This window comes from Triplophysa rosa, linkage group LG6 (assembly GCF_024868665.1).
Source record: "Triplophysa rosa linkage group LG6, Trosa_1v2, whole genome shotgun sequence".
NCBI classification, from domain to species: Eukaryota; Metazoa; Chordata; class Actinopteri; order Cypriniformes; family Nemacheilidae; genus Triplophysa; species Triplophysa rosa.
The window spans coordinates 25,786,506-25,800,541 of NC_079895.1; the positions used below are offsets into that span (position 1 = coordinate 25,786,506).

The following is a 14,036-nucleotide window of genomic DNA, read 5'->3' on the forward strand; positions in this document are numbered from 1 at the left end:
TCCCAAAAATGGTCCCCATTGACAGTAATTTTTATTCCTACTATGATAAATCAATGGAGACCATTTTTTGGGTGAACTAGTCCATCAGATGTGGAATGTGAGGGAATGTACTGTATGATGATGAGGTTACAGATAAAAGCATTTGAAGACATCTCTGTTTTTCTCCATTTTTCATTCTCAGGGTCTTTCAGAAGCGAATGCATTAAAGCGTCTGATGTCCTTCTTGTGCTGAGGGAGAAAATAGCATTTGTATCAGGTGAGTATGAGATCTATGAGATGCTCTCAGTGTTTGACAAGTAGACTAAAAGTAAGACATACTGTAAAGTAACTCACAAACTCTGAATGTAGCAGTTTAGAAAAGCAATGCTACACGTGAGCACGTTTTGCTAATTCGTTCCCTTGTTTTGGGTAAATCATGCTCACTTTTATCAGTTCATGCCCACAATGTAACAAAGTCCTCTATGTTTAGTAATAAAAGATGTTGATGTTATGGTCAGAGAAAACTTGACGATGTTTATTGACTTACAAATCATGAGCATAAAACAGTTACGACTGGACTGCGGAGCTTGTTCACAAAGAGGAAGCTGGATTAATAAAATCAATGAAGAAATTTGATTCATCTAAAACGAGGCAATGAATTAAAACATGAGCATGGGTCGCCTGAAATGATGGAACGATTAAAACACACATAGGGAAAATGTGGGCACAATTAACTTAAAATGAAGAAATAATTTTTTTAATAAATTGTGGAAATGAACTAGCAAAACATGGTCAATTATTAATAAATCTTGGGAATGAATTCTTATTTGTTGCCGTGGTATACTTTTTTCTTTTTTTGCATGACATGTGCGGGGCTCAGTATGACTGCCTTGTATGGACTACTTCGGTCAAGGTTCCTTGTAGGAAAACCTGGTCATGTTCTCTAAAATGGTCAGTCTGGCGAAGAAGAGATTTTTGGATTCTCCAGGATGATCTGTTAGCTGAGCAAGATCCTCACTAGTTGGTACTTCAGCTTGTCAACCACAAAACCATCTTAGAGCAAAAATCTTCAGACAAAATCAGAAGTACATATTGAAATCAGACTGGTTTGGCTGGATCTTCCAGATATCCTTCAGAAATATATATTAAATTGCTAACTGCTATCTTTCCGTGGTGGCCTGGGGAGAGAAAAATGAAATATAGAATAACAATAGACTGGGAATGACTACAACCAAAATAATGTCTTTTTTATTCTAGCAAAAAACTAGTGAAGACTGCGGGAAAAGGTTCTATTATTGTATTTTCAAGTGATATGAAACCAAAATTACAGCTTATTTGTTTGGTTTTTACACAAGTTGTCATTCTGATCAGGTCAAAGTTCATGGACTTAACTTGTTGACTTTCTTATGCAAATCTTTTGAATTTTAATTGTTAACTTCCTATTTTAATCTTATGATAGCACTTTAACAAGCCACATGATCTGATGATCATTCAGGTCCTTTCACATATGTGACCCTGGACCACAAAAACAGTCATAAGGGTCTTTTTTTAAATTGAGATTTATACACCATCCGAGCTGAATAAATAAATAAGCTTTCCGTTGATGTATGGTTTGTTAGGATAGGACCATATTTGGTTGAGATTGTTAGATCTGACAGATTCTGCTATCTTGTTATTGATCCAAAATGATACAGTAGTGTTGTTCCATCTTGTTCATACGCCCAAAACTGATAGATCTAACAGCAGGCAGGAGACGAAGTGATGTTATAATAAAATGAGCAAAGTTTATTGTAAAGAGAAAATCATATTCAGATGCCCATTCTAACATTGAGCAGGTGTTATTATACCAACAGAGATAGTGGGAAATTACTGCTTCACAACATTGTCTTGTGACCAGTGTTGGGTGTAACTAGTTACTAAGTAATTAGTTACTGTAATTAAATTACTTTTCCCTTGAAAAAGTAAAGTAAGGGATTACTCTTATTTTTTCTGTAATTTAATTACAGTTACTTCTGATGTAATTGAGCTAAATACTTTGTGTAATATGTGTGTGTGCAGAAGAAGAATTGACATCAAAATTCAAAGTCTAACTTTAAAATCCGTGCTTTAATGCATACTTCTCACATTTGTAATTAATAATACTACTTTATGTAGTTTTATATTATTTATTTGAATGAATAAAAAGAGCCGTTTCATGTCTATCCTTGAATCACTTAACTCATCAAGGTTGATGTAGGATATAGAAAGTAATTAGTAATAAGTAATTAAATACTTTTTGAAGAGAGTAACTTGTACAGTAATCTAATTACATTATCGAATGTGTAATTAGTAACTAGTAATTCATTACTTTTTCAGAGTAACTTACCCAACACTGCTTGTGACGTTATAATGAACCTTGAGAATGAGACCACTGCAAACTCATATCTACTTGTGAAGACGACACAAATGCAGCATCCACCAGAATGTAGAATATAACAAAGAAGTGAATATGATCTATAACTAATAAAGTAAATGTATATCAAAATAAAGGTATGTCTGTACTCTCAAGTCAGAATTTCATCATCTTTAGGAAATACACACACACACAAACAGGTTGCTTTTAAGATATTTAGATCCTACGATCTATCAAGATACAAAGTAATTAAAATGTTGAGGAAATCGCCGTTCACCTTCAAAATGAAAATTCTGTCATCATTAACTCGCCCTCTTGTCATTTCAAACCTGTATGACTTGATTTCTTCTGCAGAACACAAAAGAAGATATTTTGAAAAATGTCGCTAACAGAACAGCACAGCCCCCCATTCACTTTTATTTTATGGACACAAAACCAATGCAAGTGAATGGGGGGCTAACGACATTCTTCAAAATATCTTCTTTTGTGTACTGCGGAAGAAGGAAAGTCATACAGGTTTGAAATGACAAGAGGGCGTGTAAATGATGACAGAATTTTCATTTTGAAGGTGAACTACTCCTTTAAAGTTGTCCATCAGAGCAGGCCGTTGCTGAGAGGAAACAGGTTTGTTTTAACACTCTCTATTGGCTTACCGCTGTAATGGTGTTGTGCAGAGTAGATGAACCCGAAAGCTGAAATTCTAAGCTTTACATTGATACCGAACTTGAGTGGGTACTTCCCAAAGACATTACACTACCTTCTAAGCCTCATTCAGGCCTAAATTGACTGTAACTTTGTATGTACAGCATAAGACTGTGGATCTATGATGCTGACACAAGATACTGAATCTGTCTGTTTTCTTTTTAGCACACTTATGTGGAACACTTCTTGTTCTCTGGGTTGTTCTCGTTTTGCAGGAGGTCGTGATAAAAGAGGCGGTCCCATCTTGACCTTCCCCGCTCGGAGTAACCATGACCGAATAAAACAGGAGGACCTGAGACGGCTCGTCACATACCTGTCCACTGTGCCCAGGTCAGCCTAATGTTAATACATGGACTTACTTTCAAAGGGTATAAATATAAATCCCAAATCCGTGGTTGCTGGAGACATTTTTGCTGCCATTTCCATTGAGAGCAAAGATTTTCACTTAATTAGGTGACAGAGAAAATGAAACTATAGGCAAAAGAGAGAAAGAAAAGGGGAGAGGCTTTCTTTAATGCTTCCTCGCTGTCTGTGATTTATCATCATTGAAGCAGCGTTTTGATGTGTCGCTGTGCCCAGAGGCCTTTGAGCTTCTGTCCCGATCAGCGGCTTTTGAACACAAACCAGCCTCAAACTTCACTCAGTATTGCTGCTTCGTTCAAATGTATTAGTTAGTTTATGACGTCATGTGGTTAATGAAAGTCTGTTTGAAAGGGTTTTTCTCCAAGCTTTGAATGAACTGAGCTTTTCCGTTTTGTCAACCATGAGATATCCTCGTTAGCAAGAAGAGCAAGTCATATACAGTATGTTCATTATGGATGTCTAAACATCACGCTAGACAAACAACCGGACCCTCTTTGATTTCCACGCTGACGCTGAGCTTGCATCATCAGTGTCCGATCGGTTTAGAGCCGTGTACGCTGCTGGTTTGGTGGCGAGGGAGAATTGATGGTATTGAGTCAGCATGCTAATCCTCCGTCAGGCGATGATTCATGTACTGGCACACATGATACTGTGCTGGTGACACGTAACAGCTTTTACATATCCGTATGATGCCATATGAATCTTGGACTCACATGAAGGTTTTTATCTTGCCAAGTCAACAACAACCAAAATGCTACAGAAACCATTACAGAAATTCTGTTGGATTTAATGGTTGTTATGGGAGTTGTAAGGGTTTTTTAAAGGAAATTATAATGGTCTCTATGGGTCTCTGTTGGTGATTTGTTGGGTTCTATTGGTGGGATGTTATTTGGCAAATGGGAACCAATAGAACGTCATTAAATTACTATTAACCAAAACACAATATATAAAATAATTTTGAAATGGTTTTGTAAACAGCTGACAGGTTATAATGCTATTTGAAAAAAATTGTAACTATTAGAAATTGTATTTAATTGTACTTTTATGTAATTAAGTATTTAATTACTTTTTTATGTTATTATTTATTATTATTATTTACATTATTATTTTAATTTTATTGTTTAATTTTATGTTATTTCATTTGATTATTTTCTTTGTCTTGTCTCGTCTCGTCTTATCATCTTATTTTATTTTATGATTTCGTTTCGTTTCATTTTGTTGTTTCGTTTTTGTCTTGTTAAATCTATCGGACTCCGGTCGCCTGAAATGCCTTTCGACATGCATTGATCACTTGGCTATTGGTGCAAAAAAAATCTACAAAGAAACTTGTTAGATTAAAAAAAATCACAAAACAGACACATTATGTGTCATCTACACATTTTCAAATTTTTTGTTGTTGTTCTTGAGTTAACCTGTATGTGATGTAAGCAGTGATTAGTATTGACATGTATCATTTTAATTTGCTATTAAATTACTCAACGTTGAAAGTGTACGTTTGGCAGTAACTCGTCCAATCAAAAGAGCAGTCTATTCGATTTAACTGCTATTGTTTTTGACTGCTTTCCCACTCAGACCTCAGAATGGCAGGAAATGAGAGAGGCTTTTATGTGCCATTATGTCGTTTTTAATCACACAGACTCTCTGTGATCTTTACTTCCCTCTTACTGTAAGGCGTACAGAGATCTGGGTGTTATTAATGTTGTGGTTATTGAAGCACTGGCTTAGTTATTTTTATCCCTCAATCTCTGTGCGCTACTTCAAAAGCACCAGGCAGAAGGAGAAGCCGGGTTGTTTCTTCTTAACTCCATAAGAACAATCCTTCAGAAATTCCTCAAAAGACGTCTAAACATGACCTTATCATGCTTATCATTTTTATGGAGCGATTTTGAGAGATATCATTTATATGGAAATTCAAGAGCCAAAGTTCAAGAGCCAAAGTGGCTCTCATGCAGTGATATTTTAAAATGTGCAGCACTGTTTGCCCTGATGGGTTCTTGTATTATTATAATGTATTATACAAGAACTTTGATAAAATAAGAAATAAAATAATAATAAACACTGCAACAAATTGCAGTCATAGTCAAGCATGTAAATGCACCAGAAAATGATGTTTGAAAATATTTCCCCCACTTTACGTCTATATAGAAATGTCATATGTTTTAACTAAAAAGTTTCACAACTTTTTGTGTTGTAGTATTTATTTTAATTAATTTATTTGTTTTTAACTGTGTATCTAGTAACATGTATTTTGGCATTTACATTTATTTAAATGTTTGTCCTTGTGGCTTTAACATCTGCTTAATTTCATTATCGTGACAGAAGTTTAATTTAAAACAATTTCTGTTTGTACTGTTATGACGGTACAAAATAATAAGAGTAAATTCTTATTATTAGTTTTAGATTTGTGTCACATATATTACTGTTTTTTACACAACTTTGATGGTAAAAGAATTGTATTTTTTTATATATAGATTGGAATACTACATATTGTAAATATATCGAAATACCAGTTATATCAGATGAAATTGATTTCTTTAGCACTTTTCAAAATCTAAAAACAAAAAAATGTAAAACACTTGCTATTATAATCAGTGTTGGGCAAGTTTCTCTGAAAAAGTAATTAATTACTAGTTACTAATTAGATATTCAATAGTGTAATTAGATTACTGTACAAATTACTCTCTCCAAAAAGTATTTAAAATTACTTACTAACTTACTAATTACTTTCTATATCCTATATCAACCTTGATTAGTTAAGCGATTCAGCGATAGATATGAAACGGCTCTTTTAATTCATTCAAATAAATAATATTAAACTACATAAAGTAGTATTATTAACTGACTAAAGTATTACAAATGTGAGAATTAAACATTAAAGCACAGATTTTAATGTTAGACTTTGAATTTTGATGTCAATTCCAGTATTGCACACACATATATTACAAACAGTATTTTGTTTAATTACATCAGAAGGACTGTAATTACATTACAGAAAAACTAAGAGTAATCCCTTACTTTACATTTTCAAGGGAAAAGTAATTTTAGTAACTAGTTACACCCAACACCGATTATAATACAGTTAATATTGCAAATAATTATGTGAGTCCCTTGATATTGCCACAGTACTTTGTTACTACTTTGTTCTCTCTCTCTCTCTCTCTCTCTCTTTCAGCGAGGACGTGTGTAAGAGGGGATTCACTGTGATTATTGATATGCGTGGTTCGAAGTGGGAGCTGATTAAGCCGTTACTGAAAACCCTACAAGAAGCTTTCCCCGCTGAGATCTGTGTCGCTCTCATCATCAAACCAGACAACTTCTGGCAGAAACAGAAGACGAACTTTGGCAGTGCCAAGTTCACCTTTGAGGTATAAATTCAGTAGCTGTTCAGAATCGTGGCCTCATTTGTGTGTCAGTCACCTTTCATCGTTCTTCCAATAACAACTTTCCTTTATGGTTGACATCATCAACATGCAGTATGTTGAATTATCAGGCCCACTTCACTCATCCATCATCAGACCATCATTATGTCTGTTTCTCCTCTCTCGCTGACAGACTAGCATGGTGGCTGTGGAGGGCTTGACCAAACTCGTGGACCCGTCTCAGCTAACAGACGACTTTGAGGGCTCTCTAGAGTATAACCACGATGAATGGATCGAGCTCCGGGTGGCTTTCGAAGAGTTTCTGACCAGCGCTGTTCATCTCCTCTCACGTCTCGAAGACTTGCAGGAGACGTTGGCTAAAAAGGAGTTCCCGTTGGACGTGGAGGGCTCTCGGAGGCTCATCGATGAGCACACTGAGCTGAAGAAGAAGGTGATGAAGGCTCCTGTGGAGGAGCTGGACCATGAAGGTCAGAGACTTTTGCAGTGTATCCGTTCCAGTGATGGCTTCTCAGGGAGGAACTGTATCTCTGGAAGTGCCGACTTTCAGAGCGTGGTTCCAAAGATCGCCAGTCTGCTGGATAAACTACACAGCACCAGACAGCACCTCCATCAGATGTGGCACCTGAGGAAACTCAAGCTGGACCAGTGCTTCCAACTCCGACTGTTTGAACAGGACGCAGAGAAGGTGAGTGAGCACTGGTTCCACCTGGTTTGAATTGACCAGCAAATGACCTTTAAACTGATAGTTCACCTAAAAGTGAAAATTGGGTCATTATTTACTCCGCCTCTTGTCATTTCAAACCTTTATGACTTACTCCCTTCCGCAGGACACAAAAGAAGATATTTCGAAGAAAGTTGGTAACCGAACAGCACTGGACCCCATTCACTTCTATCGTATGGCCACAAAACCAGTGTAAGTCAATGGGGGCCAGTTAACAACATTCTTCAAAATATCTTCTTTGGTGTTCTGCGGAAGAAAGACAGTCACGGGTTTGAAAAGTACAAGAGGGTGAGGAAATCGTGACAGAATTTTATTTTTGGGTGAACTATCCCTTTAAACATTCTTTTCATTAGAACTGATTAATCATGTAGAATTTTCATGGACTCCAAAACAGATCCACTAATAAAACTGAGCAGCAAAAATGTCTAATTCGTTCAGAAATTATGATATTATTGGATAAAAAAAGAACTCGAAATAGAAAACCAACTTAAATATAATGTTTAGGTGGTTTCTAAGCTGTTATTGGTGTCTATATGATATTTTGGGTATCAGTATCATATACATACTGTATGGCTCAGGCTCCAACTTCACTGTAAGTCGATTGAAATTTTTCACCCATTTTGTTATCTTCTAGATTGAAATCGGTAACCCTCAATACAAGTAATTGTAGTGGAGCTGCTTGCCTGAGCAAATACCAATGAAAAATAACGACGCCTATTAATAGTAACAACTTTAATGAGTATCATGCATTACAAAACAATAAAGATGCTGGCACGTTTTATGCGTTGTTCTTTTTAAGACGGTGACCTCACATTAACTCCGCACTCCGTTTCATGATTACTGAGATAAATCTTCAAACGTAAGGCGGAGGGCCGCTCGCAGGGCCCGTGTGATGCTGAGCACTCATAAGTGCTTTGTTCCGATAATTTCATTTCGTTCAGAATGCAGTTTATTTTTAGCTACAGCGCAACTTTTCACTCGTCACGGGTGAACATGATTGAAAATCGCTTGTCCGTCACTGTGCCAGACCTCCTCGTGTCAAAGGGCGAGCAGTCATTCTGTTCATTAATACCTCTGTCCAGTTTCTTTTAGACTCAAGATCAGGCCTATTAGATTAAAGCCTCCATTTAATGGAATAGAAATGCGCGCAGTCAACTAGACGATCAATTATGCTGTCTCGCAGCTCTTATCTTGATTAAGTGCAATTCATTTGAAGTTGTAATTAAATATTTATTTAGGACATTTATTTCGTATTGAAAGATAAATTGTTTATAACTCAGTGGAGGTGGTGAAACATGATTTAATTTTAATGGCTCAAATGGTATTTGCATATTTGTTCATGATTCATTATGTTGCACTTTCATTGGTTAAAAAAATATAAATTAATTTACGCAGTACATGTTTCTCTAAAGCTTTGATGTGTAAAACATACTCGATTGCTTGTATTTGATGATGTCACAGGTTGTAATAGAAAACTGTGATGTTTAAAGAATGTTTACAATAATCTGTCGTTCTACTAAATAAAATGATGTTTATCCAAACTTGTTTCCATGTATGAACACTTTTATCTTAACAAATTCCTTATCACTTGTTAAAACAATGTAAATAATGTGTGCCGTCAAACATACTACAATCCTATGACCACAGTGATGTGTATTTAGCCTAAAGGAGTAGTTTAGGATTTTATGTAATGAAATGTAATGTTTTATGTAATCTGTTGTCATGTCTTTGTCATTGTAGATGTTTGACTGGATCAGTCACAATAAAGAGTTATTTCTCCAGAGTCACACAGAGATCGGTGTGAGCTACCAGCACGCTGTGGAGCTACAGACCCAGCACAACCACTTCGCCATGAACTCCATGGTACGTCAATCTATGTCATCTCTGATGTTCTCACTCTTTAATACAAATGATTGTAGCGATTTGCTTGCTCGTGTTATCTAATGTCATTGTTTAGCATTCTAAGTTCACTTGCAACTCAAGCGGTCAAATGGTTCAATCTGTATGTGAAAGCATGGTTTGCCAGCGTAATTAGTTTGTTAAAACTGTACTTAAAGGGATAGTTCACTCAAAAATGAAAATGTAGTCTTTATTTAGTTACGCTTGTTTCTTTCAAACCCACTATTTCTTTGTTTAGTCCTGGTTTTTGTTTTTACAATGGCAGTGTGTGGTGCTCTCAAGCATAATGTCATGTTTCATATTGTTTATTATTTTTTGAAAATCTTGACCTATGTGATTTCTGTTTGTGCATATTCGTTAGAGTACATTATTTAAAAACAACACTGTAAAAAGTGTAATTTTACTGTTATTTTTTTACAGATTTTTCACTAAAGCCCATTGCACATTGAGTTCGAAATATGACCTCACGTTGTGTCAATCACATTTACACACTGCCTCCGATATTTTCGTCCGTCATAAAAAAATTCGGACCGGGTTCGATTTTCTGCGTTTTTCGCATCCGTCAAGCATTTTGAGTGGCCTTTTATAACAATTCAGAGACACCGTACAAACAAGAGCCAAATATGAAAAACGCATACGAAAATTTCGGACTGTATGTGCAAAGACCTTTACAATGTAAAAAAAAACAAATTTGAGAGTTTTTCACAGATTTTTAACATATTTTTGAATTACGGTAAAGACTGCAAACTTACAAGAAAAACATGAAAAATATGCAATTTTATTTAACAAAACTGTTATTTTACAGTATTTTACTGCCGCCCCAGCTGCTGGGAAATTACGATTATTTATCCATTTTTTCTACTTTGCATTTTTGAAATACAGTAAAAAAGTGTCAAAGTGCAGAAAAAGGCTGCAAATTTACAAGAAAAACATGAAAAACATGTATTTTTACTTGACAAAACTGTTATTTTACGATATTTTACTGGCAGCCGAGCTGCAAAAAAATTACAGTTACTGTATTTTACCATTTTTACATAGCATTTTTTAAATACAGTTAAAAAAAAGTCCAATTACAGAAAAAGACTGCAAACTTACAAGAAAAACATGAAAAATATGCAATTTTATTTAACAAAACAATTTTACAGTATTTTACTGCCGCCCTAGCTGCTGGGAAATTACGATTATTTAGCCATTTTTTCTACTTTTTAATAAGCTTTAATATTTTTGAAATACAGTAAAAAAGCGTCAAATTACAGAAAAAGACTACAAATGTACAAGAAATCTCTTTTACGGTATTTTACTGGCACCCCAGCTGCTGGAAAATGACCTTTATTTTACAGTGAAGGTTAATTAAAAGTCTCACAAAAGCTCATAGTAAACACACATAATGGAAAGGTAGTCGGTAAACTATAAATGTCAATACAAAATCCTCTGTCATATACTGTAGATGTATAAATGTGTTTTTAAAATGTGTACATGCAGCACGACTGGTTCTTTAGGCTCACAGTGGGCACGTTATTAAGCTCATCACATTTCCCTAACTCCTGAAGACTCTCAACTACCAAGAATTCCTGTTTCTGCCCCACAATCATCTGAGTAACATAAACATATCACACACTCATGCTGTTCATTCATCTTCCTGTTCTTTATCTCAGCACGAGGTCTGCTTTATACCTCATTAAGCCTTGATTCTAATAGCAGACCATCTTTAGTCAAGCTGATCTAGTTAGCTAGCGGGATAGATGGGACGACAGATCCAGACAGCAGTGAATGTTTGTGTGAATCTGGGAAAAATGCTTTTCCTTTCTATCAAGTTCTATATCTGTTACATTTTCATTTTGCTGTCACATTTAATACTTGTATGTGTAACAATATTTTGTAACAGAATGGATAGATCGGTCTCTAAAATTTCATTGGACGATAAGAATAAAAGCTTTAGTAAAAGGCAGATAAATACATGCCAGTGACCACATATTTTATACAAATATGCCAAGTCGCCATGTTGGTGTGGGGGTTTTGGACTAAAGGATTTGCGTTTTGATTTGGAACAATCCTTATTCAGATTACTGTGAGACCTAAGTTTTTTTTATTATATAATTTTTTTAGTCTATTGATTATTCTATCAGGCCCGGTATTAGGCTGGCTCGACTGGGGGTGCAATCACATATTCTGGTTGGGCAGATATATAATCAAAGTTCATTGCATGCATAATTGTTACATTTTTCAGCGATTAAATTGACAGATTATTATTTAATAGATAATACGAATAAATATTTACTAAGTATTTAATAAAAAAGTATTTAATTTTTATTTATTTTAATTGTCATTATATTTTTGGTGGTGCAATGCCCCCCTCAGCCCCCCTAGACCCGGACCTGTGTCCTAGCACCCTGTAGCTGGATTCTCACTTCATATCATTACAATATGTAGTTCAAAATGCTCTCTGACCTTATGTCTCCCAGAATGCATATGTGAACATAAACCGCATCATGTCGGTAGCGTCGCGGCTGTCAGAGGCGGGTCATTACGCTTCTCAGCAGATCAAACAGATCAGCACCCAGCTGGATCAGGAATGGAAGAGTTTCGCTGCTGCTCTCGATGAACGCAGCACTATACTCGCCATGTCTGCCGTATTTCATCAGAAATCTGAACAGGTAAACCAGGCCGCACTTATTTACGCGACACTACATCTGTAGCTGTCAGAATTTGTAATGAGTGGGTTTCTAATGATCTGTCTCTTTTTCTGTGTGTTAAGTTTCTTTCTGGGATAGAAACCTGGGGTAAGATGTGCAATGAAGGTGGCTTGCCATCAGAGATGCAGGATCTTGAACTGGCCATTCACCATCATCAGACGCTCTATGAGCAGTTCACACAAGCGTATACAGAGGTAAGAACAAACGCTGTTCTGTCCGCTTTAATCCACTTTGGGCTTTCACACTCAGTCACACCCGAGTTTGATTGCTCTTTCCTTTTAAGCTCATACATTTTAGATATTGAAATCCTACACTAAAAATAAAGGTGCTTAAAAGGATCTTCACAGCGATGCTATAGAAGAACCATTTTTGGTTCCACAAAGAACCATTGATTACATTTACGCATTTGGCAGATGCTTTTATCTAAAGCAACTTACATTGTATTATACTATATACATTTGTTTCTACGTATGTGCAATCCCTGGGATCGAACCCATGACCTTGGCATTCCTAACACCATGCTCTAACCTCTGAGCCACAGGAAAGCATTCAGTCAGGTTCTTTAAACCTTTTTTCGCCACAAAGAACCTTTTGTGAAGATTCTTCAGATGTTAAAGGTTCTTTAAGGCAGTGGTTCTCAAACTGGGGATCGTGGCCCACTTGGGGGGCCCCAAGATGGATCCAGGGGGGCCACATTTTATGAAATATTCTTTAAATATTTATCATAGATTATATGTAATCAAACATCTGAAAAATAAGACCAAGAACCAAAAAATGATGTTCCAGCATTGTATAACTGAATATGTTTTTGGTTTAATAAAAATTCTAAGTTTTAGATTAGGGGCCCTGTTTTAACGATCTAAGCGCATGGTCTAAATCGCACGGCGCAGGTGCACTCAGGGCTTTTCCACTTTTGCTAGTTTAACGACGGGAAAACAGTCGGCGCGCCCGGGCGCATGGTCTAAACGGGTTCTCCCGATTCTCTTAATGAGTAATGGGTGTTTTTGGGGCGTATCGTGCAGTAAACCAATCAGAGTCTCATCTCTCATTCTCTATAAGACCAAGTTGCGCTCGCCCCATGGCAGATTCGCTATTTACAAACGGTGGATTTTGCAAGAGCAAAGACTGGACACTTCTCCAGAGAGGAAACGCATCTGCTCATGCGTGAGGTTAAAGCGCGCGAGCAGACCATCCACAGGACAACCAGTATTTTTTATCTTTATGTACACAATAATAATCTTTTACATTGTAATCCATTTATTTTTATATGTGGCATGTTTGTGTGCCGCTGCGCTTCCCTCTTTCTAATAAGTAAAGTGAAACGCGTTGTGCACCCGCCCAGAGGCGCATTTTCTACTAACGCGCTATTTAAATAAAAAAATTGCGCCATTGACTTTAGACCAGGTTTGAGTTGGTCTATGGCGCAGTCTATTTTCAGTTCCTCAAAATAGCAACGCACCAACAATGCGCCCTTGAAAACACCTCTTTTTTAGACCAGCATGCCCACGGGAACACAAATGCATTTGCTATATCAACAACGCGGCGCAGGACGGGAAAATGAGAACTGCGTCGGGCTGAAACTAGAAAAAACGCATTGCACCAAGTATACGATAGGGCCCTGAAAGTCTTTATATGGGGGGCCGCAAAGCGATGCACTTTACACAAAGGGGGCCTTACAACAAAAAAGTTTGAGAACCACTGCTTTAAGGAACCAATGGGTTCTCCTATGGCATCGAAGAACCTTTTGAAGCACCTTTTTTTAAGAGTGTAAGACATACATTAGTTCTCTCACCAGTAAATCTAAATATGTGTAAAACATAGAGAATGGAAAATATACACAAATCACAAACTCAACCCAGCACTGTTGTTTAAACTAGACGAAATCAGTGAAGCAGCTTTAATTAAGC

The 14,036-nt window shown here is 36.5% G+C and overlaps 1 protein-coding gene across 3 annotated transcripts in view; it reads left to right on the plus strand.

The window, feature by feature from the left end:
- Positions 1-14,036, plus strand: part of kalrna (kalirin RhoGEF kinase a) — a 130,741-nt gene that overhangs the window by 43,366 nt on the left and 73,339 nt on the right. For all 3 annotated transcript variants that reach the window (XM_057336703.1, XM_057336702.1, XM_057336704.1), the window contains exons 2-8: positions 182-256; positions 3,289-3,403; positions 6,609-6,801; positions 6,989-7,501; positions 9,278-9,400; positions 11,899-12,090; positions 12,192-12,323. In XM_057336703.1, coding sequence (XP_057192686.1) covers positions 182-256; positions 3,289-3,403; positions 6,609-6,801; positions 6,989-7,501; positions 9,278-9,400; positions 11,899-12,090; positions 12,192-12,323 — 1,343 coding nt within the window. The remainder of the gene's footprint in view (positions 1-181; positions 257-3,288; positions 3,404-6,608; positions 6,802-6,988; positions 7,502-9,277; positions 9,401-11,898; positions 12,091-12,191; positions 12,324-14,036) is intronic.